The 26271-nt window shown below is 46.7% G+C and overlaps 1 protein-coding gene across 1 annotated transcript in view; it reads left to right on the forward strand.

Moving 5' to 3' along the window:
- LOC140223184 (uncharacterized) overlaps positions 1–19701 on the forward strand; it is a 47316-nt gene extending 27615 nt beyond the window's left edge. The window contains exons 2-15 of the mRNA XM_072294729.1: positions 5987–6248; positions 6341–6387; positions 6472–6503; positions 6591–6658; positions 6727–7110; positions 10726–11020; positions 11339–12028; positions 12120–12325; positions 13115–13257; positions 13432–13526; positions 13568–13686; positions 19031–19291; positions 19367–19499; positions 19603–19701. Of these exons, the coding sequence (XP_072150830.1) occupies positions 5987–6248; positions 6341–6387; positions 6472–6503; positions 6591–6658; positions 6727–7110; positions 10726–11020; positions 11339–12028; positions 12120–12325; positions 13115–13257; positions 13432–13526; positions 13568–13686; positions 19031–19291; positions 19367–19499; positions 19603–19701 (2834 nt within the window). The remainder of the gene's footprint in view (positions 1–5986; positions 6249–6340; positions 6388–6471; positions 6504–6590; positions 6659–6726; positions 7111–10725; positions 11021–11338; positions 12029–12119; positions 12326–13114; positions 13258–13431; positions 13527–13567; positions 13687–19030; positions 19292–19366; positions 19500–19602) is intronic.
- The last annotated feature ends 6570 nt before the right edge of the window (positions 19702–26271 follow it).

Consider the following 26271-nt stretch of genomic DNA (forward strand, 5'->3'; position numbering starts at 1 on the left):
AGCCAACAAGGACTATACGACTTATCACGATTAAGTTGTAAGTCAAAACACAAAAGAAATCTAAAAGATTAACCTATATTTTTTTTTTCTTACTTAACCCTTCCTATAGCTTTTAATTTTTTTTGATAAAGGTGGTAAACAATTTCTAACTTGAAAATCTAATTTCCTATGAGTTAAGAGTTATTTGTGATTGGTAAAGTATTATTCATATTTTTATACATTTTATAAATATTAAGTATTTATTTAATTACCTTGAAAGGAAGGCATTAAATAAATACCCAAATTTTTATTATTTTCCTAGGGTGTAAAAATTTTAATGCATAAAGGAAAATAAAACAAGCCTAACAAAATTGGTTTCACTAATTTTGGACACTCCTACAAATTTCTGTGATTAAAATGGTGTAAAACGAATTTAAACGGATTATTTTGCTAAAGAAATCTAACTTTTCCCGAAAATTCCCCCGGAAAAACTTTTCTTACACACCCCCATGCTACCCTCTCTCACGAAACATCGGACCCCACAGCGCGGACCCCACCTTCCTATTCCTTTCTACCCGCCGGTTCTCCTTTCCCCCCTGACGGGCCCCCACGGGCCGATTTCTTCTTTTCTTTCCTTTAGCAGCCCAGCACCGGCCCACGGACCCTCTTTTTTTTTCTTCCTTTTCCATGTGACGCCGGCCTGCGTCGCTGCTCTGGGCCTCCGGCCTTTTCTCTTCCGGTCACCCGCGCGCGTGCCACTGGGCCTCAACGCACCGGCCCACAGACGGCCGCACCAATTCGGCCTTCTGCTCCTTTCGCCCCCCTCTCTCTGACGCGCGGGCCCGGGTGCACAGCTCCTTCTTCCTCCTCCCGCCAAAAGCGCGACCGGAACAGGGGGCGGCGCGGCTCGCCGGCCGGCGCCCTCCTGGCGGCGAGTCTAGACGACGACACCAACCCTAACCCTACACGACCTCGTGCGCGGCGACAGCTCCCCTGGAGACGACCGGAGCTACCCCCTCCACGGCGACGGGCGGCAACCCCCTCGGCCGGCCGTGGTTACCCGTGACAACTGCTTAACCGACTGAAACGACTACTTCTACTCCATCCTGGAACCCTAAGGACTCGACTACGACTACTCAAGAAGAAAGAGAGACAGCGCAAGGTAGTTCTCACCGAGAGCGGGCGGCGCGACGGCGGCGGACAGAAGCGGCGGCGAGCACGGCTATTCCGGCGAGGATGTGGGACAACAACTAGCTCGGGGTGTGGCTGGAGGAGTGAGCGAGAGGAATCGACGAGAGCTACTCGGAGGTGGTAGGATTTTGCTTGGCGGCGGTGTTTGACAGAAGAGGCACTGGCGGCGGTAAAAAGAGCGGTGGTGAAACGGCGGCGCGGGAGCGGTAGATATTCAAGCGTTTAACCCTTCGCATGGACGACACCGTGGCCTACCCGTAGGCTGATGTGGTGAGGAGGTGGCCTAGCTAGCTGCGCTGGCGGACGACCGACGACGGCGGCGGCGACACGTCTGGAGGTTCTGTCACTGCTTCTCCCGCCCGTGATCTTCAGAAGCGGCTAACGGTTGATTCTTGATCCGACGGCCTCTCGTGCTTTAACAGAACTTGGAGATAAACTCAAGACCTTCATATTTTATTTTGGCGTCGACTTGAGATAAACATCGAATCAACTGAATTTTTGAAATTTAGCTCGGGTTGGCTCTGAATGTTGACTGAATTGTAACTGCTGTTCGTCAGTTCGACAGTGATATGGACTTTAATTTGGGAACCAATTTAAGGACTTAAATCTTGTTTTTCCAGTCCAACTTCTTCTCAAATGTGTTCTATGATCTCCCAAGTTTCCATTTTGCCCAAGAACACCCACCCTTCTTGATCTACATTGCTCTGAATTTAAATTCAAAGTCGACCCTTACACTGTCGGTTTCAGACTTAGTCATTTTTCAGAGTTTCAGACAATTGTGATTTTGTGCTGACTTTGAGCTCGAGGTTGACTTCCTTCCTTTCACTGTTCCTGGCCAACAACACATGATTATTGTAGTCCAAAGTCTATATTTCAACATGGTATAGTTGTTCTGGTGCACTTGGTTGAAAAATTGTCCAGAATTGAATTTTGAAAACAGACTCTGTGGCTGTTTTCCTGAATCTCTATTTTCGGACAGTGAACAGTAAACAGCAATCCCTCTTTTTCTTTTTCTTTCTCCAATTCTTTTGTGATAATTGGTACTAATCTGATTCCAATTTCTTGATCCCTTAAATCTAAATACTCTTACACTTGTGTTCCATATATTTGACAAAATTTTCTGAATTTCAAATTTGAAATTCAAATTTCGGTCAAAATTTAGCCGAATTTGACCTTTTTGCCATTTTTCCTTCTTTTTCTTTTGGATTTCCTTCTGAATTTTTCATGGTCACTATATTATTTCAAATGGCATTTATTACATCTACTTCATCCCTCAGCTGACGACGAAAATCGTCAGCATCGGCCAGCTCGACGAGGACGGCTATAAGGTCGACATCGATGTCGGGGTGATGAGGTTCTGGGAGTCCAGCGGCCAGTTACTGGCAAAGGTGAAGCGTGCGACCAATCGGTTGTATGTACTTCGCATCAAGATGGCAACGCCGTCGTGCCTGGCGGCGCGTGGACGCGACGGTGAGGCAGCGTGGCGCTGGCACGAGTGTTTCGGCCACATCAACATGGCAGAAATGAGGAAGCTGGCAAGGGAGGAGCTGGTGCGCGGCCTGCCGGAAATCGGGCAGGTCGACCAACTGTGCGAGGCTTGCCAGGCCAGCAAGCAAAGGCGGAATCCCTTCCTGGCGTAGGCGGAATACCGTGCACGGTAGCATCTCGAGCTGGTACGGTGACCTGTGCGGCCCCATCTCGCCGGAGACACCTAGAGGGAACAAGTACTTCTTGCTGGTAGTGGATGATCTCAGCAGATACATGTGGGTAGCCGCAATCCCATCAAAGGATCGTGCCGCGGCTGCCATCAAGGAGTTTCAGGCACGGGTGGAAAGCGAGTCCAGCGTCAAGCTCAAGGCACTCCGGACTGACCGTGGAGGAGAGTTCACCGCTGCCGAGTTTGCGGAGTACTGCGTGGCTGAGGGCGTGCATCGTCAGTGTACCGCGCCCTACAGCCCGCAGCAGAACAACGTCGTTGAGCGTCGGAATACCACAGTGGTGGCAACGGCGAGGAGTATGCTCAAGGCCAAGGGCCTGCCTGGCTGGTTCTGGGGTGAGACGGTGAGCATCGCTGTGTACTTGCTGAATCGGTGTCTGACAAAGAGCGTGGATGGGATGACCCCGTTCGAGGCGTGGCATGGGAAGAAGCCGGCTGTACATCACCTCAGGACATTCGGCTACATCGCCTACATCCGGAACACGACGCCACACCTAAAGAAGCTCGACGACCACAGCCGCAAGATGATCTTCGTCAGCTACGAGTGCGGCACAAAGGCGTACCGCGCCTACGACCCCATCATAAAGTGCGTCCACGTGACGCGAGACGTGGTGTTCGACGAGCAAGCCCAGTGGGACTGGGGCACTGGAGGCAACAACAGCGAGCCAAGCAGCAGCGATGACATCTTCACAGTGGAGTACGCGACCATAGGCCCAGCCGCGCCAGAGGATGATGACGCCGTCAAGGCTCCTGGAGAGGGTGTGCTGGGAGAGCAGTCGCCGCTCCCCGATGTGGGCAAGGGCGAACCAGAACCTGGTCCATCGGACGGCATCGACAACAAGAACCTTGATGCCGATCATGATGATGACGTACCTCTCCGGTTCCGAAACATCGATGACATTATCGGGCCAGCCTCGCCATGTGGCTTAGCACCGCGCGCACTGATGGTAGAAGAGGTACACATGGTGAGCGCCGATGAGCCTGCCTCATTCGCCGAGGCAGAATGTAGCCCCTGCTGGAGGAAGGCGATGATGGAGGAGATGGAGTCCATCGAGGAGAACGACACATGGTGCGTTGCCAACCTCCCACCCGGCCGCAAGGCGATCAGGATGAAATGGGTGTTCAAAGTGAAGAGGGACGAGCACGGGGCGGTGTCCAAGCACAAGGCGCGCCTTGTGGTGAAGGACTATGCACAGCGGCGCGGTATCGACTATGATGAGGTGTTCGCACAGGTGCCCAGGCTCGACTCAGTGCGCCTGCTCATCGCCCTCGCGGCGCCCGAGGGGTGGGAGGTACACCACATGGATGTCAAGTCGGCGTTCCTGAATGGCGACCTACAGGAGGAAGTCTACGTCGAGCAGCCGGCAGGCTTCATCATCGCCGGCAAGGAGCACAAGGTACTCAAACTGCAAAAAGCGCTGTACGGCCTGCATCAAGCCCCGTGCGCCTGGAACGCAAAACTGGACGACACTTTGTTGTCGCTCGGTTTCAGGAGTTGAACAGAACACGCCATCTACGTCAGGCGGATTGGCGGTGCTCAGCTGGTGCTCGGGGTCTATGTCGATGACCTTGTGATCACCAGTTCAAGCCCTGGTGACATAAGGGCGTTCAAGAAGGAGATGGAGGCCGCGTTCAAAATGAGTGACCTCGGTCTGCTTCACTACTACCTCGGCATTGAAGTGAAGCAGAGTGAAAAGGGGGTCTCGCTGAGTCAAGGCGCCTACGCCGGCAAGATCCTTGAGAGGAGCGGCATGGCCGGGTGCAATCCCTGCCAGGTGCCCATGGAGGCACGCCTGAAGCTAAGCAAGCACAGTTCAAAGCCACCGGTCGACGTGATGATGTACAGGAGCATCGTCGGGAGGCTGAGGTATCTGGTTAACACCCGCCCTGATTTAGCTTTTGCTGTTGGGTATGTTAGCCGGTTTCTGGAAGATCCACGGGAGGACCACCTTGCTGCTGTGAAGCACATCCTGCGCTATGTGGCAGGGACCCAAAATTGGGGGCTCTGGTTTGACAGGAAAAAGGGAGATCAGGTACTGTTGACAGGGTTCAGCGATGCTGATTTTGCAGGAGATATTGATGCAAGGAAAAGCACAACAGGGGTCATTTTCTTCTTGGCCAGCAGCCCAATTACCTGGCAGTCCATAAAGCAGAGAGTGGTGGCTCAATCCAGCTGTGAATCGGAGTATATCGCAGCAGCTAATGTGGCTTGTCACGCACTATGGCTTGCTCGAGTGCTAGCAGAAGTGCAGGGGTCTGCGCCGAGTGTGCCACTGCTGAGGGTGGACAACAAGTCTGCTATTGCATTAATCAAGAATCCGGTACTCCACGGACAGAGCAAACACATTGAGGTGAAGTATCATCTAGTCCGGGAGTCCACTGAAAAGGGCCTGATCGAAGTGAAGTTCATCAGGAGCGAAGAGCAACTGAGTTATATTCTGACAAAGCCACTGGGCAGAGTCAAGTTTCATGAGCTTCGCACAAAGATTGGCCTGTTCCATATTGATAGCAAGCACGGCAAGGCTTAGAAGGAGATTGTTGACAATAATCCTTGCCTGCGTAATACTACTGATTTTCTTTCCTTAGATTACTAGCTATGTTTAGGAAAATTAGCTGTAGTGTAATCGGCCTGATTGGAGGCCATTTCTTCTTGCCATGTAATTGTCCATTTAAGCAAAGGAATAGACACAGGAAAAGCTGCCAATTCAGTAGCACCAAAATAAGATCGTGTCCAGAGTGTTCGCGTGAGTATTCTTGGGCTTATGTGTTTGGCCGTGATCCTACCGGCAACGTGTGCGTTGTCTCTCCGGCGAGGTTCTCACAGAAGTTTCCTTTTTCCTTGTCAGTTCACCCAAAATCAGTAATAATGTCTTGCAATTTCGTGAGACAATGATTTTGGAAGAATGGGAGATGTCTGAGAAATTTTTGATCCTTGTGGTCACCTTTAATCACTGAAACAATGTCCCTTTAGATAATCGGCATTCATGGTGGTGCCATTCTACATTCGAGATATTTTGATTGATTTTTTGTGGTTATGTCCCTGTGTTTATTCTGCAAACTTTTCCATAGTCATCTAATATACGCCTTCTGCCTTTGCAGAGAGTATAATGTTTCCTGAGGTTCCAATTGCTTTAAGATTATCAGGGCATCTTCTCCTAGGCCTAGTTCGCATTTATTCATGGAAGGTGAACTACCTTTTTCAAGATTGCAATCGAATGATAACTACAATCAGAACTACCTTCGTTGCTGTGGAAATAGACCTTCCAGTTGAGGTGGAGCCTGCACCGTTTGATTCCATCAGATTGCCACTTACATTAAATCTTGACGACTTAAACTTAGATGATGTAATTTCTCAGATGAAGTAAGCAATTTTTTTGTTCTTTTCTTTTTTTTTTCTTTGCCATGACCATGCAATCTCATTGTAATACTCTTGTTTCATTGAACTTTCTTCAGTACACCCGCTAATGATCAGAAGACTCTTGATCAGATTACTTTGGCAGGTAAGGGAAGTTCAATAAAGTAAATGCTCATGGACATTGCAATTCCTAATTCCTGTGTTTACGATGTCGCTGGTGTTGCAGAAGAAAGAGAATATGTGATGATAGATCTCGATGAGGTATTCATTATTGTCCTAGCTTGTTTCCTTTTTTGCATTCTTTTGTAATTCTCAAATAACTAACATTTTACTTATGCAACGCTGCAGGATGATAGAATAGAACCACCAGCTTGTGGTCTATCACCATATATGGGGCCTGAACCATTTGAGGCAGGGTATGTTTCTTGAATATTCTCTCTCTTTCTTTTCAGTGAAGTAATGTATCCTTTGCAATCATGTCCAGGACATTCCCTCGGTTCGATGATGGTTTTGGAGCAAATAACACTCTTAGTGATGAGATTCCTCTAGACCCTCCTCCTGGCAACATGCTAGAAAAGCCTAACATTGAAACTCCGTCAGATGGAGCACAAGATCCGCCAGAAATAATGCGAGAAGCTCCACAGGAGGAGCCTGACCACTTAACAGATTCAGTTTTTGGTAATGATGACCTCATGGTGGTGGACAAGTATTCTTCACCGTTTGTGCAGAACAAGGTTATCACCCCTCCATCAATGAATGGAATTTCTTCCGCTGGTCAACAAATATCTGGGATATACGTACCCTTCACAACTCCTAGCACACATGATCTTATTGATGATGTCGGGCCCCTAAATTCTGGTTGGTATTTGTTTGGTGACACATTATGCATCTGATGTCCGTCTGTCTTCACTTTTGCATTTTAGTATAATTGATTGAAGCTGTTTTGTAATTCCACCAGCATGAGTTGTATGTGGTATGCTAAAAGGTCAATAGAAATGCATTTTATTGCAATGATAAAAAAATCTCATGATCCAGCTTCCCTCTTTTCAGATTTTAGGCAACCAGTTACCTGAATTGCGTCTTGAACCATCACCACCTCTGCCTCAAGCACAAGATAACAAGAGAAAGAGAGATGATGTTTGACTATCAAATAATGCTAGACGGGGAGTAAGTGATTCTTTCTGACCCACATTTGAACTTACATTCATATCTATTTACTTTAGTAGTCACAACAGCAGGCTGCCATGATTTTGGAGTAACTTAAAAAATGATTTGACATTTTTTTTCTGAACTTTAGAATGAAAGAATTAGATAATCTTGGATCAGTGTGTTGGTTCAAAACGTCTACTTCAATACCGTGTTCAAATTTTCTTCCCATAATAAACTGATAATAATTATATCACCTTGATGATAGGACATCACCTGCTCGGATACAACCACATTGACAACTTTTGGTTCACAGGTGAAATAATTCTTTATCATGATTATATTTGATACATTTGATGAATTGATGCTTCACCATGATGTGTGTTCATTATCATTTTCAGAAATACATACGTGGATCAAAAAGAATGTTAAACATACATGGAAGGTATGGAGGACCAACGAAGTTCATTGGGGGCCAAGTCCAAGTATTCCCAAACTAGGCCACCACGTCACTTTAGGTCCAAGGAAAGAAAGAGATCAAATCCAACATGTTTTGGGGCTGGATTCGGACTGCAACACTACGCTGGACTCCGTTTTGGGCATTCAAGTACTTCATGAAATCCTTATGCAGCCTATTTTTATATGGATCCAGACTCATGTCCATATGTATTTTTAGGCGGCGACAATGATCAAATTACGACCGTGAGGATTTTCTGTTCAAGGTGCTGCGTCACCTTATTTTGGTCTAATGAGCCTTGTATCAAGTTGGGTCCATTAGGGACACATCCTAGGGTTGGAGCACGACCCCAACACCCTTGTAGTCGTCCTCCCACGTTCTTATACCCCTTAACTGCCACTAGGAACACTTGACTTTTATTTAGATGTAAGTTTAACCATTGCTACTTCCTTGTAGACACATCTGTCGAGTAGACCATCTGTTCTACTTGATTCAGAATCCCAACTTTGTGATTTCGGATTGGTTTTTATCTCAATATTTGCAATTGAGTTGATTGTTCTACTTGTTCTTACTTGTTCCTTGATTGCTTGCAGGAATTACCCTGGTGGTTTGGTTGATCGTGCTCCATGAGATCGCGACGACCATTGGTGGTGGTGTATCGGTTGCTTAGGTGCAGCATCCTTGGATGGGTAGTCGGGCCGTGAACATCGTATCCATCCACAAATCGAGTTATCCCCCTTCTCTCATCGAAAGATCAGGATTCAACCTCACTGGTTCATATCAGTTGGTATCAGAGCCTGTGGGATTGAATCATGATATTTCAATGAGAGAAGGGGGATAACTTGATTTGGGAATGGAGACGACGTTCACAGCCCGACTACAACCATCCAAGGATGTTGCACCTTAGCAATCGATGCATCACGTCTAATGGTCGTCGCAATTTTATGGAGCACGATCAACCAAACCACTAGAGTAATTCCTGCAAGCAATTGAGGAACAAGCAAAAACAAGTAAAACAAACAACTCAATTACAAATATGGAGATAAAAACCAATCTGAAATCACAAAGTTGGGGTTCTGAATTGAGTAGAATGGATGGTCTAGTTGACACACGCGTCTATAAGAAAGTAGCAATGGCTAAACTTACATCTAAACAAATCTGAGTGTTCCTGGTGGCGGCTAAGGGGTATAAGAATGTGGGAGGATGACCACAAGGGTGTTGGGGTCGTGCTTCAACCCTAGGACATGTCCCTAATGGACCCAACTTGATACACGGTCCATTGGGCCAAAATAAGGCGACACAACACCTTGGATAGAAAAATCTCTCGGTCGTAATTTAATCATTGCGGCCACCTCAAAATAGATATGGACATGAGTCTGGATCCATATAAAAATAGGCTGCATAAGGATTTAATGGAGTACTTGAACACCAAAAATGGAGTCTGGATGAAGTCGTGGCGGCTGTCGCAAGTTGGTGTAGTGCTGCAGTCTGAATCCAGCCCCAAAACGTGTTGGATTTGATCTTATTTCTTTCCTTGGGCCAAAAGTGACGTGGTGGCCTGGTGGAGGATGTTGGGAATACTTGGACCACCCCCAGTAAACTTCTTTGGTCCTCCATGCCTTCCATATATGTTTAACACTCTTTTTGATCCACATATGTATTTCTGAAAATTACAATGAACACACATCATAGTGCAGCATCAATTCATCAAATGTATCAAATACAATCATTATAAAGAATTATTTCACTTGTGAATTAAAAGTTTCCAATGTGGTTGTATCCGAGCAGGTGATATCCTCATCACTTGATCTCCCCAGGCAATGATGTAACAAATGAAAACATCCAACCTGTATTGAATATGATACTTCATGATACATGGTTGTGCCTTCTGAAATATGGCCCAACCCAAAGGATACTTTTTAGTTCTTTGTTTATGTTCTATTATGGTTATTCTTTGGCTGTGGACATCAAGGGCATCAGCTCCATCATTCTTGTCACCAAGACTGGCGAGCACCAACTCTTCACCGGAGTCTTTTACATCCCCGTGCTGAGAAATTCAATCATCTGCCTTGGGCAGCTGGATGAGAGTAGCTCGTGTGTGGAGATCGACAGTGGAGTGCTCCAGATCTAGGATCAACGATAGTGCCTACTCGCCAAGGTGGAGAGAGGGTGTAATCGCCTCTACATCCTCTATGCGGCGGTGGCGCAGCCCCTCTGCCTTGCTGCTTGCCGCAACGATGAGGCTTGGTGGTGGCACGAGCGCTTTGGGCACCTCCAGTTTAAGGCCTTGAAGCAGCTCAACACCAAGGAGATGGTGCGGGGCATGCCGTGCGTCGACCATGTGGAGCAGCTCTACAACACCTGCATCATGAAGAGGCGAGCTTCTGAGCCAAGGAGCGGCTCGAGCTCGTGCACGGCGATTTTTCTGTGGGCCGGTAACGCCAGCTACACCTGGAGGTCGGCGTTACTTCCTACTACTCATTAACGACGTCTCCTGATACATGTGGTGGTCCTTCTCGACACCAAGGGAGCTGCTCCGGATATCATCAAGCACGTTCAAGCTACTACAAAGAACGAGTGCGGCCGCAAGCTGCACATGCTACGCATCGACAATGGTGGCAAGTTCACAGCGGCTGAGTTCGCGTCATACTGCATGGACGAGGGGATCCAACGCCACTACTCCATACCATACACCCTGTAGCCGAACGACGTCGTCGAGCGGCGCAACCAGATGGTGGTGGCCATGGCCCGAGCCCTTCTCAAGTAGAGGAGGATGCTGTCCATCTTCTGGGGAGAGGTGGTGCTGACGGCCGTCCACATCCTCAACCACTCACCCACCAAGGCCCTTGATGATATGACACCATACGAGGCTTGGCATAGGCGCAAGCCGGCGGTTGCCCACCTCCGTGTCTTCAGCTGCCTCACGTATGTCAAAGAGCTGAGCCATGTCAGCAAGCTCGATGATAGGAGCACTCTAGGGGTGTTCATCAGTTACGCTGAGGGGGTGAAGGCCTACCGCATCCTCGACCTAGAAACACAGCGTGTGCGCATGTCGTGTGACGATGTATTCGGCGAAGAGCGAGGTTGGGCGTGGGGAAAGATTGTTGATGACGGCTCGACTCCGACGTACGACAACTTCACCGTCGACTACGTCCACTTCGAGGGAGCTGTGGGAGTGGGTAGCTCTTTTTCGCCGAGCATGCCTACCCCAGTCCCCGGGTCTCCACCAACTCCGGCGAGTACTACTCTGGTAGCGACGAGCTCTCCACCGCCACCGCCACAACTGGCCACGCCACACTCTCCTGCACTGGCAGCTACTTCGGGCACGCCTGCACCAGCACTGGCTCACAACGAGCACAACCTGGTGGAGTTCGCCACTCCTCTCTCTCACGACGAGGACCGCGTCGATGCATACCACGATAGTGAGCCTCTGAGGCATCGCACCATACAGGACATTCTCGGTGACCAGTCGATGCCAGGATTGGTGCCTTAGGACTTGGAGGCAGAGCTGCACCTCGAGTACGAAAATAGGAAGCCTCACTCCTTCATTGAGGCTGAGGGTCATGCGGCATGGCGCGCCACGATGAAGCTAGAGATGGAAGCTGTTGAGAAGAACCGGACTCGGGAGCTAGCTGATCTTCCTCCCTGTCACCGCGCGATCACCCTTAAGTGGGTGTACAAGCTGAAGAAGGATGAAGCTGGTGCTATTGTCAAGCACAAGGCTTTCTTGGTGGCATGCGGGTTCATGCAGCAAGAGGGGGTTGATTTTGACAATGCCTTCACTTCTGTTGCACGGATGGAGTCCGTGCATCTCCTTCTTGTGCTGGCCGCCCAAGAAGGCTGGTGCATCCACCACATGGATGTCAAGTCAGCATTCCTCAACGACAACTTGAAGGAGGAGGTGTACATCCACCAACCACCGAGATTCGTCATCCCAGGTAAGGAGGATAAGGTGTTGCGCCTGTGCAAGGCCCTCTATGGCTTGCGGCAGGCACTGCGAGCTTGGAATGCCAAGCTGGATTCCACCTTGAAGACTATGGGCTTCGAGCAAAGCCCGCACGAGGCGGCCATCTACCGGTGCGGCAACAGAGGCAATGCCTTGCTGGTGGGCGTCTACGTTGGCGATTTGGTGATCACGGGCACCAAGGATGAGGAGGTGGAGGCATTCAAGGAGGAGAGGAAGGCCGCCTTCCAAATGAGCAAACTAGGGCCTCTCTCCTTCTACCTTGGGGATCGAGGTGCATCAGGATGAGTCAAGCATCACTCTCCAACAGACCGCCTATGGCAAGAGCGTTGTTGAACTGGGTGGGTTCACCGACTGCAACCCGGCTCTCACTCCGATGGAGGAGAGGCTGAGGCTAAGCTACAACAACACGACTGAGAAGGTGGATGTTACACAACACTGGCACCTAGTGGGGAGCCTTCGCTACCTCGCCCACACGCCGCCGGACTTGGCGTTCTCCGTCGGCTACGTCAGTCGGTTCATGCAGCGATCGATGACAAAGCACTAGCAGGCCATCAAGAGGATCCTCAGCTACGTCGTGGGGACTCTCGACTATGACCTCCACTACCCGAGGTGTCCCGGGTTGGCATACTTCATCGGCTACAGTGACAGTGACCACGCCGGCAACATCGACACTAGTCCTTGGCAAGTGCCTCATCAGCTGGCAGTTTGTCAAGCAGCAAGTGGTGGCCCTGTCCAGCTGTGAGGTCGAGTACATCGCTGCTTCTTCTGCTTTGACTCAGGCTCTCTAGCTCACTCAGCTGCTCGGTGATATCCTTGGCATGGACGCTGAAGCAGTGGAGCTTAGGGTGGATAGTAATTCGCTTTGGCTCAGACGAAGAATCCCATCTTACACGAGTGAAGCAAGCACATCAGAGTGAAGTACCACTTCATCCAAGGTTGCTTGGAGGAAGGGAGTGTCAGGGAGAACTACATCAACACCAAGGATCAACTCGCCGACCTCTTGGAAGGATCAAGTTCCAGGAACTTTGCTTTAGGGTTGGGATGGTCTAGCTACAGCTCAAGACACGCAAGACCTAGGGGGAGATTAATAGACTAAGTCATGTGTGTGTTGGGTGTGCTATCTATCTATCTATGTGCCTGTGTGACCTTATCTACTTAGATGCTCTTTAGATGCTTTGCTTAGCTTCTAAGCCACCTACCCATGGTTGGCCTATATGTAACCCAATGTGCCCCTTTGTGGGAGTGGTTAATGGAAAAGATCATTTTAGGCCAACATTCTTGATGTTCCCTTCTCTTGCACAGCTATATGAAGGAACAATTTTATGGTGCAGTAGGTATGTTACTCTACAAGAGAAGAAAGGTACCACAAACAGCCCTGGATATGTGGAAATTCAGCAGGACTAGCGGACAGGCCAGCAGCTTCTTGCTTGAACCCTTAGTGCAAGGTAAGCTAGTATGCTCTTTTATTTTAGAGGTTTATGCTGTCTTCACTTCTCAAAATACCATGACATACACATACCCCAAATTCACTACTCTTCAGGGATGTGCACTTACCTACATGGAACCTACAATAGAAACTTTCCGCGTGTGAGTGACCCTAATGCTGAACCTACCTCTAGTGAACCCATGGTTGATTATGGTGGTAGTCAGGATGCTCCTTCTAAAAGATAGCTCACCCCAAAGTCTCATGGAAATGAGGATAGACCACCAGAAGGTGATTTGACCCCAAAATCTCCATGAAACTCGGATCCACAGCCTGAACCACGGCCCACCCCCAAGTTGCATGGAGGAGCGGGTGCCGCACGTGATGAAGATATGTTGTCTGAGTTCCCTCAATTCTCCCTAGTAGATATGCCATCTCCAATAAGGGAAGAGGATTCTGTTGGAGCCCAAAAGTGGCAACAAAGCTGACTAGGCTAGACTAGCCGGTCAGACCGGTCTCTATGGGCGGTCTGACCGGTCTTGAGTAGTTGGAGGAGTCGGCGCGGTCACAGTTGCTGGCGCGGTCAGGGCGGTCGCTGGCGTGGTTGGCGCGGTCGCTGGCACGGTCGGGCTAGTCGCTGGCGCGGTTGGCGCGGTCGCTGGCGCGGTCAGACTGGTCACCCCGAGTCCGAGATGAATCTTGGAGTCCTAGCCGAATTGGAGTTGAAATGGGACTTTCTTACGGTAAAAGACCTCCCACCCTATAAATATAAAGGGCCTTGGCCGATTGAGGGGCATCACCCAATCGACAAACATATCTTTTATACTTTTTATCTCCGAACCCTAGCTTTTCCAAGCCCTTTGCTTTCCTCCTTCATCTCGACGGCGGTTGAGGATGTTCTGAGTGGCCTGCCGATCTCAGAGCAACCCTAGGTTCGCCATCTCCAACGGAGTCCCTCCTGAGGTGTTGGACGTAGGTTTTCTCAGTGCCCCTGTGAGGACGTAGGTCTGATTGGCCAGGTGCAAGAGCTTCGATGAGGTGGTTTCCTAATCTACGTGCGAGCTAGCATACTCGTGTGTTGGATAGAAAAAGTGCCAACACATTTTGGCGACTCCACTGGGAAAGAAAGATCTGGTTTTTACAACCGTTTCGGAAAACCCTAGCAAGATGGGATCTACTACGGAGATTGACAAGAACAATATCATCAAGGCTTCCATGGAGGGTCTCAGTGAGGAGGAGTAGTAGAACATCGTGATGCTCCAAGAGTACGTGAAGATGCAGTATCTAGTGGGCTTCAAGAAAGATTGTAAGGGAAAAGCGACAAGAGCACGAGACTTCAAGATGCCCGCGATCAAGATGAAGGTTAACATGATCGAGGAAGTATCCAGTGTAAGTAACTTCCCCCTCAATCAATCTGCTATGAACGAAGAGTTCAAAAGGGCTTTTAAAGTTCAGAATCAGATTGCTACTTCTTTGGTAAATCGCTTGAAACAACTTGTAGAAGGTAGATATGTTGAATCTAATAAAAATGATTCTTCTCAAGTTGATTCGCATGGGGTTATGCATGCAAGTCCAACGGCAGACCTAGGTGCTACTCCCGAAAACCCTAAATATGACATGCCATTGAACTTTTATGTAGGACAGACGCCACCTCGGGTCCAACTGCCAAAGCTGAACACGGCTGAAGCGGTCAAACCGGTTCTGGCAGGCGGTCTGACCGGTCAGGCATCTCAGGCCGGCCAGTTAGCGATGGTCCCTAAATCGCCTGTGCCGCTTGCTTTTGTGCCTAGTTTGGTTGTTCCTAACTGTACTAGTGAGCTTGGAGTGAATACACCCTCGGTTAGCACAATAGCATACATGTCGCCCCCGATCCCTAACACCATTGTTGCTTCTAGGGGTATTTCAAACAACGTGTTTTCTGATTTGCATCGCATTCAGAATGGCAATCCACCCCACGCAAATGTTGTGAATACATCAGCCCCAACGCTACAAGAGCCAAATCCTTATAGTGAGGTCAGAAAATTTAAAGAGGAAATTTTGGCTATGATTCAAAGCAAGTTTGGCATAGGTGTAGGCAATTCAAAGTTGTATCAAAAGCAATATCTTGCTGATTTTAACTATGTCCCCTATCCTGTCGGTTGGCGCATGCCCGATTTTGTTAAATTCAGTGGCGAAGATAATCGAACTACTTGGGAACACATTAGTCAATATCTTGCTCAACTAGGCGAAGCTTGTTATTACAATGCTTTGAGAGTTCGTTTATTTTTCTTATCATTAACTGGAACCACTTTGGCTTGGTATTCTTCTTCGGCTCCAAGCTCTATTGATTCATGGGATCAATTAGAGAAGAAATTTCATGATCACTTTTACACCTGGAATTTCCAATTGAAGTTGACGAATTTAACATCGGTTAGGCAAGGCATAGAGGAATCTGTTTCCGATTACATAAAATGATTCAAAGAAACTAAAAACTGATGTTTTAATTTGTCACTTTCTGATAATGGTTTCGCCGATCTTGCTCTTAAGGGTTTAAAATCATCTATTAGAGATCGGCTAGAAGGTTTTGAGCTTCATACCATTGCACAAGTACTTATGGGGGCTTGGACAATGGAACTTAGTATTGCTAAGAAAAAAGATAGCTTCAAGTCTCGTCGGTCTAACATGCATGCTATTGAATATGATTTCGGTAGTTTGAACGACGATGACAATGAAGTTTATGTTACTGAATTTGTTTGGCCCTCTAGAGCTAAATCTTATTCTTGTGCATCCCTTAAGCCGGCTCATAAGAGTCGGCAAGAAGAAGTGAAGTTTACTTTCGATGTTTCCAAGTGTGATCGTATCTTTGATGAGTTGCTTAAACTTGGACATTTGAAAATATCTCATACTATTCCTCCACTTGAAGAGCTGAAGAGGAGAGCATATTGCAAGTTTCATAATACTTTTTCTCATGCAACTAATGATTACAATGTGTTTCACCTATAGGTTCAATTGGCTATAAATGAAGGCCGTTTGACGTTTCATGAAATGCAAGTGGACAAGACACCGTTTCCTGTCAACACTATGGACATAGTGCAGCCTAAGGTACTGGTTCGGCCACATCAAGCCGAAGCTGCCAAAGGCAAGAATGTTGTGATCGGGGAAAGAAACCCAATTTGAGGGGAAAAGAGTTGACAAGGGAAGTGGTGTATGAAAAGACTCCAGATGGCAGTAAGTCATTTAAGATTACTATAAAAGCTTCTGGACACGGAGGGCAAGCAACGTCCACGGCATTGGGTCAAAAGCCGTTCAAGTCTACTGGGCAGAACAAACCGGTCAGACCAGTGTAGGGGACCGATCGGACCGGTCAGCCCCAGGAACGCCGCAGAATGCTGAAACCGAAGCGTCCAGAGATTGGGACTTGGAAGCTTAATGTGGCAAAAGATCAAAGGAGTAGCCCTAGGGAAAAAGTCACCTTTGATATGCTTCTGGATAAATATTCCAAGCAAAAGGCCGTTACAAGTGATCGGCCATTAAAAAAGAGATTGAGGTCACCTAGTCATCGAGAGAGGCAAGATTCACCGCCAAGAGCGGTGGCAAGATAGAGAAGTGACCAAGGTCAACCAAAGTAGTACCCCTCCACATCTTGGGCTCCTCCAGCATCAAATCCCCCATGCCCGGTGTGAGATGACAATGGGGTAATGTGGGTGCCTTACCAGTCCGTGCAACAGCCATCTTTCCATCTTGGATGGGGAGAATCAAGGAAGTTGGCTTTGGACAGAATCTCACACCCCGTGCAAGACTGTTGGGCATCCTGCTCATCTTGTCAGGGTGCACAGACCCAACTGATCCGACCGGTCTACCCCAACCGGTTGGACCGGCCTGTCCAGACGTGCAGAATGCCTCCTCCAAAGCAAGTGTATCATCCTAAGAAGAAGGAGGGGGAGGTTTAGAAGATGAAAATAGACTTAGGGAAAGGTACAAAGAAAGCTGTTATCTAGGTTGGGTCTATGGATATCCCCGTTGAGTGTAATGCTAAAGAGCTGGTTGGTATAGGCAATCTGGTCGTGTCATCTATTCCAAAGGCTCCTGCTGCTAATGATCATGAGGCTAGTAGCAGTGGTTCCAGCTCCAAGTACTTCTTACCAAGATGGTGTCCTCCTGGGTTGACTCGCACCCAAAGGAGGAAGTTGCAGAGGTTAAAGCTGCAAGGAAAGAGGGAACAAGAGTGAGAGAAGCAAAGGGATGAAGCATTCAACAAGTATAGGCCCATGGTCCCTCAGAAAAAGGAGTTGTGAGTCAAGCAGACGCCCCAGCTCCACCGATCAAACTGACCAAGGAACCGGTCAGACCGGTGGAGGCGCCATCACTAGCACCTGAACCGGTCTGACCGGTCGAGGGGTCGGTCAGACCGGTCGAGCCAAAATCGCCACCCAATTTTGCCTCTTTTGTCCCTATGACTTGTGACAATGAGTTGGCATCAGTTCATGAATCAGAGGACGGTGAGCAGCTTGTTGATTACAGTTCTTCACCTGAGTGCATGAACCTTGACATAAATGTGATTCACATGTGGATTGATGGTTATGTCATCTCAGAGGAGGAGCTGGCTCAACTTGACTTTGGGCCTAAGGAAGATGTATTCCAGAAGCCTAAAGCCACTGACAGTCATCTGAAGGCGATGTACATGAAATGGCATATCAATGGGAAACCAATTTCTCAAATGCTAGTTGATGGAGGAGCGATTGTCAACTTAATGCCCTATTCTTTGTTCAAGAAATTAGAAGGTTCAGATCAGGAGCTGATCAAGACCAACATGACTATCAGCGGTGTGGGAGGAGGCGAGCCTATGGGAGCTAAAGGCGTTGTCTCTATGGAGCTCACCGTTGGGAGCAAGATGTTGGCTACCACTTTTTTTGTCGCCGAGAACCAAGGTAACTTCAGTTTAATTTTGGGTCATGATTGGATACATGCGAATCAATGTGTTCCTTCTACTTTGCATCAATTCTTAATCCAGTGGGTAGGTGATGAAGTAGAGGTCGTGCATGGTGATACGTTGGCTTGTGTTGCTGTAGCTGATAGTTCCACCATAAGTGTGCATGATAATGTCAAGGGCTTATCTGGTTTAGATCTTTCTGATTATGAGTTCATTAGTTGCACAAAGGATGGTTCCATCGCTGCTGTAGTAAAGCCGGTTGAGGATCGGCTAACTTATCACATATGATGTAATGAATGTAAATCTAGAGTGGTTGTAGCAGAGGCTAGAACAATATTGGGCGGAGAAGAACGATATGTGTAAGGCCATTGAGGACCTTGATGATATGAGTAAATTAGGACAAGAGTTTATGTCGACTGATCCTTTAGAGAAGGTGGATATTGGTGATGGTACTATACCAAGACCGATGTTTGTAAACAAAAATCTTAAGCCTACTTTTAAGGCTGATTTATTAAAGTTATTGAAAGAGTATGTCGACTGTTTTGCATGGAAATATACTGAAATGCTTGGCTTAAGCCGCGAGCTAGTTGAGCATCGGCTGCCTATTAAGCTCGGTTTTAGGCTTCATAAACAACCTGCTAGATGCTTTAATCCTATTATTTATGACCGAGTGAAAGAAGAAATCAATAGGTTGCTTGATGCAAAGTTTATTAGACCTTGTCGATATGCTGATTGGGTTTCTAATATTTTGCCTGTTGAGAAGAAGGGCACGGGTAAGTTCAGAGTGCGCGTTGATTTTAGAGATCTTAACAGAGCTTCGATGAGGTGGTTTCCTGATCTACGCGCGAGCTAGCGCACTCGTGTGTTGGTCAGAAAAAGTGCCAACAGATTCTCCTTTCAAAACTGTCCATCGAACTCCACATTCTGGGTTAGGAGGAACTGGTTTTACTGAAACGCCACAATCTGTCAGGACCAATTCATTACCTGGACAAAGTACTCCCCACTCTGATCATACGGAGTCCCTGTTTCCAGTCAATGATGATTTTGATGATCAGCCAGAGATTGCAGGGCTCATAAGTACTCCTGGTGGCACATCTAGTGCAGGTACTGGAACCGCAGGATTAGGAAACATGTCTGCTAGGACAAGGTAATAAGATATGTTTGAACTGATCGTGCCCTTTTTATTCAAGTGCAAGTTATGACTTTTTATATGGCATTGTAGGGCTGTTGCACTGTTCTTCAAAGATCATGTGCCTTCATCCACATCGGATGAGCAGCCTGGAAAATTCAGTTTGAGCAGAATCTTGGAAGGAAAAGTAAGAAAGCAAGTTGCACGGATGTTCTTTGAGACAATGGTAATATTTAGAATTGCACTAGTGTTCTTTTTTGCGATATTTTTTTAAGCAGCTGGCAACTTCCTTCATTCGCTGATTTGGATTTCTATATCTTTTTCTGTAGGTTCTGAAGAGCTATGATTACGTTGATGTCCAACAAGAAGAGTCCTACGGTGATATTGAAATCTCAGTTAGACCCTCACTCGCAGAAGCTAAACTTTAACATAGCTATTCAAAATTTTAGAAGGAATGGCACCAGGTTTCATCTGCAAGTAGTTATTCAAAAGTTTAGAAGGAATGGCACCAGGTTTCATCTGCGGGTAGTTATTCAAAATTTTAGAAGGAATGGCACCAGGTTTAATCTGCGGGTAGTTATTCAAAATTTTAGAAGGAATGGCAACATGTTTCTTCTGCAGTTAAGATCATATTAGGATTTGCTGTAGTTACCTGAACAATGGATGCTGTGATGAGTAGTTGGTGAACCTACTAATATATGTAATTGTGATCTGTTTTCGTGCGAGGCTAGAAAACATTATTTCTTGAAGTTTAACATCCGGAGGTCAAATGGACATGAGGAACTTTTGTTCTAACTTATTTGTAAATACTATATGGTAGTTTTTCCTAATCCCATCAGAAATATTTTTGTGGTGGAACTAAGGGGCTGTTCGGATACAAGGTGCTAAACTTTAGCAGGGTCACATCGGATGTTCGGATGCTAATTAGGAGGACTAAACATGAGCTAATTACAAAACTAATTGCACAGATGGAGTCTAATTCGCGAGACGAATCTATTAAGGTTATTTAATCCATCATTAGCAAATGGTTACTGTAGCACCATATTGTCAACTCATGGACTAATTAGGCTTAATAGATTCGTCTCGCGAATTAGACTCCATCTGTGCAATTAGTTGTGTAATTAGACTATGTTTAATACTCCTAATTAGTATCAAACATCCGATGTGACAGGTGCTAAAGTTTAGCAGGGTATCCAAACACCTCCTTAGGGAATATGTGTAAATAGTGCGATATAATGTTTGTGTTTATAGCATGTCTAATAAGACAGTTGTCATTGTAACTTTAGTAAGTGAAAACAAACCTCCAGAAACATCCAAAAAATTGTTTTTTAAACATTAGTATTTGATGAAAACTACAAAATAGGTATTCGCTGGGAAAGAAACCATTGACAAACGTAAAGTGTGTCCTTATCCTCCAAGAGAGTATTTTGGGACATCGGAGCCGTACGTGTGGATCATGGCGGCAGGAGCTCAATCCCGCGGCCGAGGCAAACATCAGTGGTGCCTGCCTGACGCTGTGCCCGTCGCGCGAGAGCAGAAATGGGTGTTCGTCACGCGAGAGGCGCTGCTGCTGGGCGACGCATGGCCTTTGCTGGCAATGGCAACTGCTGGGTCCGGTTACTGTTACCTCAAGCAAAGGACACACAGCGTGGCAAAAAATTTGCTAGGAAGCTGCCGGAAACTTGCTTTGTGGATGACATATCCTTGTATCTATTTGCTAGGAAACCCATAAATTTTTACCACACGACCTTTCACAAATAGGATGCAAAATGAGCTCAAACGAGGATGAGATCAGGAGGGACAAATATGTTGTTGTCTTGGAAGAGTTTAGGGAATTTTAATTCAAATAACGGATGTGCGATATATGAACTTTGGAGCAGTGGTGGACCTTGGATTTGAACGTAGGGTAGGCCTGACCAAAATTTCGATATGCAATATTATACACAATACGGTAACACGGCTATAAAATTCTGTAACAATACAGTATATATGCATAAAATAACTGAATTCACATGCTAATATACTATGAAGGCACTGCGTAGAGAGGTTGATGAGCAGATGTCAGCCTGTTGGGTCAATTCTTCATTGTGGGCTACAAAAGCGAACTGCTAAAAACTTGATGGGAAAAAATTCAGGGCAGTCCTAGGCCTACCTGGACTACCCTCTAGGTCCGCCACTAGGAAAAAGGGAATTTAGATACGTGTTTGATTTATTGGGCTGTCGTGGGTCTTTTTCTTTTCTATTGGGCTAGTGGGGAGCCTTGTTTGCTGGTGTCTTGGGCTAGACGATAAGGGCGTGATTGGTAGCCGGGAGGGCACCGTCCGCCGCACCGTCCCGAACCTTCCCGTGCACTCTCGCGTGTTCGGTTGGCCTTCCCGAACAGAAACGCCGCACCCCCCATTCCTTTCTCCCATTCCATCCCGCATCAGCCTGTCCGCCCAGAGGGCTCCTTCATTCGCGAGCCGGGATGGAGCGATGCTGGCGGGCATTTTTCGGCAGAGTGCGGGAGATGGCGCTGTCCCGGGGCTAAAGGTGCGGGAGGCTTACGGTGACCTCCCATCCTCCCACCATTGTCTTCGCTCCCTTCCTCCCTGGTGAGCCTTCTCTTCTTCCTCCTCCTATTCGACCTCGGTTCACCGGTGGATGGAGGTACTCTGGCGGCGCCCTGTGCCCCCGCCGGTGCTGCGACAGTACATCTCCCCCTCCTCTTACGCTGCTTCGTCCCCTCTCCCGCGATGATCTGTTGATTCATCTTATTTTTCTTGATGTCGATGAACCCTAGGTTCTTCTTATCTCAGATCCATCTGCTTCTTTTGTTGTTTTGTATCTGGATTTATGGTTGTGATGAACCCTAGGTAGTTTGTGATGTGGATCTATGGTTGTCACATATAGAGGTTGATCTGATTTTTTTTATTCTTGTACCATCGTCCCGGTGGGTCGAGGTCCTCCGGTGGCACCCTGTGCCTCCGTCGGTGCTACAATGGTACATCTTGCTAGGTGTCGATGAACCCTAGGTTATTTTTGATGCGGATCTATGGTTGTTCTGCATCTGCATTTATGGTTTTGATGAACCCTATGTTGTTTCTAATGCGGATCTATGGTTGTCACATATACTTGTCAATCTGATTTTTTGTGTCCTTGAACCATGTCTTACTCCTTTGCAACCAATCACGCCCGTAGTACTAAGCTGAGCAAAGTGCCTAGGCCGATGATGATTCCTTGCTGCCGGAGGAGCACCTTCGGGTGTGGCAGCCACGTTTAGGATAACATGTACTTTTGAATGTTTGCTTGCTTAACAACATGACCCCAAGTTCTTCTACTGAGCTCTAATGAACACTGCATTGTATTCTTAGACATGGACTTGCAAGGTAGGCACCAGCCGCGGCTGCTCTTGTTGCTGCTATTGCTGCATGGTTTTTCATGTGGTTTAGAAGGAGAGCTGAGGATGCTCGATCTATTACCTATGGAACCATGATAGAGAGGGACAAAGAGAGGAATAGCAACCTCAGATTCAATGAATCTGATGATGTCCATTGTGTCAACCTACTAAGGATGAGGAGGGCACCTTTCTTCCAACTGTGCGACTTGTTTCGATCTAGAGAGTTGGTTATGGACAGCATCCATGCCACTGTTGAAGAACAAGTTGCAATGTTCTTGCATGTAGTTGGACACAACCAGAGGTTCACAGTCATTAACATGATATTTAGGAGGTCACTTGAAACTATCAGTAGGTTCTTTCATCAAGTCTTGTATGCAGTTGGTGAGTTAAGAAATGAGTTGATTGTTCCACCATCCACTAGTGTCCATTATAGGATCCTTGGCAGCAGGAGATGGAACCTATATTTCAAGGTTAGTGGCCCTTTCCTAATTGTAAACCAACTGACTTTACCCATATGGTAGTAACTTGTTAATATGGCTATGGTTTTAGGATTGCATAGGAGCAATTGATGGGACACATATCTTAGCTAGAGTTCCTTTGAAGATGCAAGCTGCCTTTAGAGGCAGGAAGCACACCATCACTCAGAATGTACTGGCAGCAGTGGACTTTGGTCTCAGGTTCACATATGTGCTTGCTGGTTGGGAGGGATCTGCACATAATGCTCTAATTTTGTTAGATGCTCTTGAAAGGGCTGATGGCCTTACAATCCCACAAGGTACCATACCTCACATATACACATGCCAACAAATTACAGCCACTAAACTGATAAATCATCTCCATTTCTCACATTGTCTAGGGAAATTCTATCTTGTGGATGCTGGATATGCAGCCAGGCCTGGGTTCCTACCGCCATATCGTGGTACAAGGTACCACTTGAGGGAGTTTGGTTCTAATAGGCCCCAAAACCAAAGAGAGTTGTTTAACCTGAGGCATTCTTCATATGATGTTTGCATGTAGTATTTACTTTGCTATTTGATTCCTAAGTACTTTGGTGTTTCTTTTTCTGATGGTATTGTGGTTAGGACATGGCTGTGATGGGTGAGGAAGTTGTTAGTGTTGCCAATGAGGCAGGGGCTGAGGGTGGGGTGGCTACTGTGGTGGAAGAGAACCCAGCAGCCCCTCCACCAATGGAGCCCAGCCTGGGGAGCCAATGCAATGGACCAGTGTTCAGTCAGCCTTCATGCTTAGGAGGTTTCATGATCTGGTTGGGCAAGGGGTCAAAACCGACAAAGGCTTCAAGGAAGTTCATGTTAGGCAAGTTGCTAGGATGGTTTCTGATTTGCTGAAGTCAATATCACCACCAACCAAATTTACAACCACCTGCGCAAATGGCGCTAGAGATGGGTTAAGGTTGCTAGGCTCAAGGATCTCAATGGTGCTCTCTGGAATGAGGAGCATCACATGATAGTTCTTGAGGTGGAGCATCTGATAGGCCACACTAAGGTTAGGCCACAACCATATATCAAACTGTTATGGTTAATAATTGCCCTTTTCTCTAACTATTGCACCATCTCTTTGCCCAACTAGGATCATCCTACTGATGCCAAGTTCTTGAACATCCCAATTGAGAACTATGTCTAGATGGAGGCTATTTTTGGGTCTAGCTAGGCTACTGGTAGGTTTGCCATGGGTTCCAATGAACCTTTAGGTGTACCAACTGACCTTGACCACCTTGAGGGGGGAGATGTTAGATCAGAGATAATTGATTTAGGTGGGAATGAGGGTGATTTCTGGTAAGAAAAATGAAGCCTCTAATGGGCTGGACAGCTCAAAGGGTTTTGATGATAAGGAAGAAAGAGGTGGTACAAGAAGGAAGTTGTGTGTGGAAGAATACCAGTTGATGCATGGTATGACTATTGGTGTTGCCTCTGTTGCTAATACCCTCAAGGCTCCTCAGCACAATGAGGTCCATGAGGATCTTTATGGTTGTGTCATGTCCTGTCCTGGATACTCATAGGAGGCCTTGATGTTTGCACTTGTGTATCTGCTGAAGAACAAAGCAGAAGGCCTATGATTTGTTCAGATAAGTGAAGCCCATAGGATCCTTTGGCTTAGGACCTACCTGAGCCAAGCCAACTTCCTCTAGGTGCTTAAGGAATGCCATCTAATATTTTGATTGCCTATGCTATAGTCTGACATTTTAGGTTAGCACTAACCACTAATGGTGAGGGTAGAGACACCATTTGAAGCCTATCCAAGGCTGCATATATTTTTGTATAGCATAGGACACATGGTTCCACTTTGTAGAGGTGATTGGGAGGGATCTGTTGGGTGTGTAAACTTGAACACCTGCACCTTATCGTTGTGATGGATGCCATGTCTTTGTTCTGGTTATTTGACATTTCCTGTTGGTTTACTACCTGGTGATTCCATCTTTCTTTGATCTTGCATATATGTTGGTTATTTTGAACTGTCTACTACCTGGTGATTCCATCTTTCTTTGATCTTTCATATATGTTGGCTACTTTGTTCTGACTTGATGGAACATATGTCAAGGGAAGATGAAAATAAAATTTAAGGCCAACACTTACTATATCACATTTGCTTTTATCATACATTTACCTTTGCAATTGAATCAAGTTTTATTTTCTTTGTAAGGCACAATGGCTTGGTATGTTGTGTACCGAGATAGGAAGCCTGGGGTGTACGCAAATTGGGTAACCTATCATCAGTAGCTCATATTGTCGTTGTTGTTGTTGTCCACTGGTACTGCTTGTTACTTATTTCTGGCTGTCTTGTTGCCAATCTGTTGTCGATGTGCTGTTACTGCTTTTTCTGTTGGCACTGTCCTACTGTTTTTGTTGCCAATGTTGTATTATTTGTGGTCTGCTATTGCTCTTGTGTCACTGATGCTCCAAGCTCAAGGTCAAGGGAAGATGGAAATAAATCTGAGGCCAACACTTACTATATCACATTTGCTTTTATCATACATCTACCTTTGCAATTGAATCAAGTTTTATTTTCTTTAAGGCTAAGTTAGAGAGTGCTTTGATTGAGATAGATATGCTTAAATCTGCTCCTACTATTTTTGATGTTGTTGAGTGTAATGAATGTGCTATTCATATGGATAGTCTAGCATCTTTACAATCTAAGCATGCTTTGTTGGTAGATGAATTGGATTTGACTAGGGCTACTTTAGATGAGGTCAAGACTAGGCCTGTTTTGCTTGGTGCATGTAAGTCTTGCCCCGCTTTGCAAGTTCAGTTGGACGATGCATGTGCTAAGCTTAGTGCTTTAGAGAAGTCTGAGTTCATTGCTAGATCTAAACTTCCTGAATGCACTGATTGTCCTGAACTCAAGCTTAGTTTGCAACATGCTGAGGATGAAAACTCTTACTTGCGCACGGTTCTTAGTTGGGTGTCAAGTAGGGAACCTCAGCTAGGCATGATGATTCAGGAGTTCAAAAGGGCTGATGGTTTTGGGCTTGGGTCCATTATGAAGGGTTGTCATTTTAATGGGTTGCACAAGTTCTTTGATGGGTTGTGTGAAAAGGTGGGTCAAAATAGTGGTGAGAGAAAGAAACCAAGCTATAATCAGTGTGAGCCACCAGCTGACTACA

This window comes from Setaria viridis, chromosome 6, assembly GCF_005286985.2.
Source record: "Setaria viridis chromosome 6, Setaria_viridis_v4.0, whole genome shotgun sequence".
Taxonomy (NCBI): domain Eukaryota; kingdom Viridiplantae; phylum Streptophyta; class Magnoliopsida; order Poales; family Poaceae; genus Setaria; species Setaria viridis.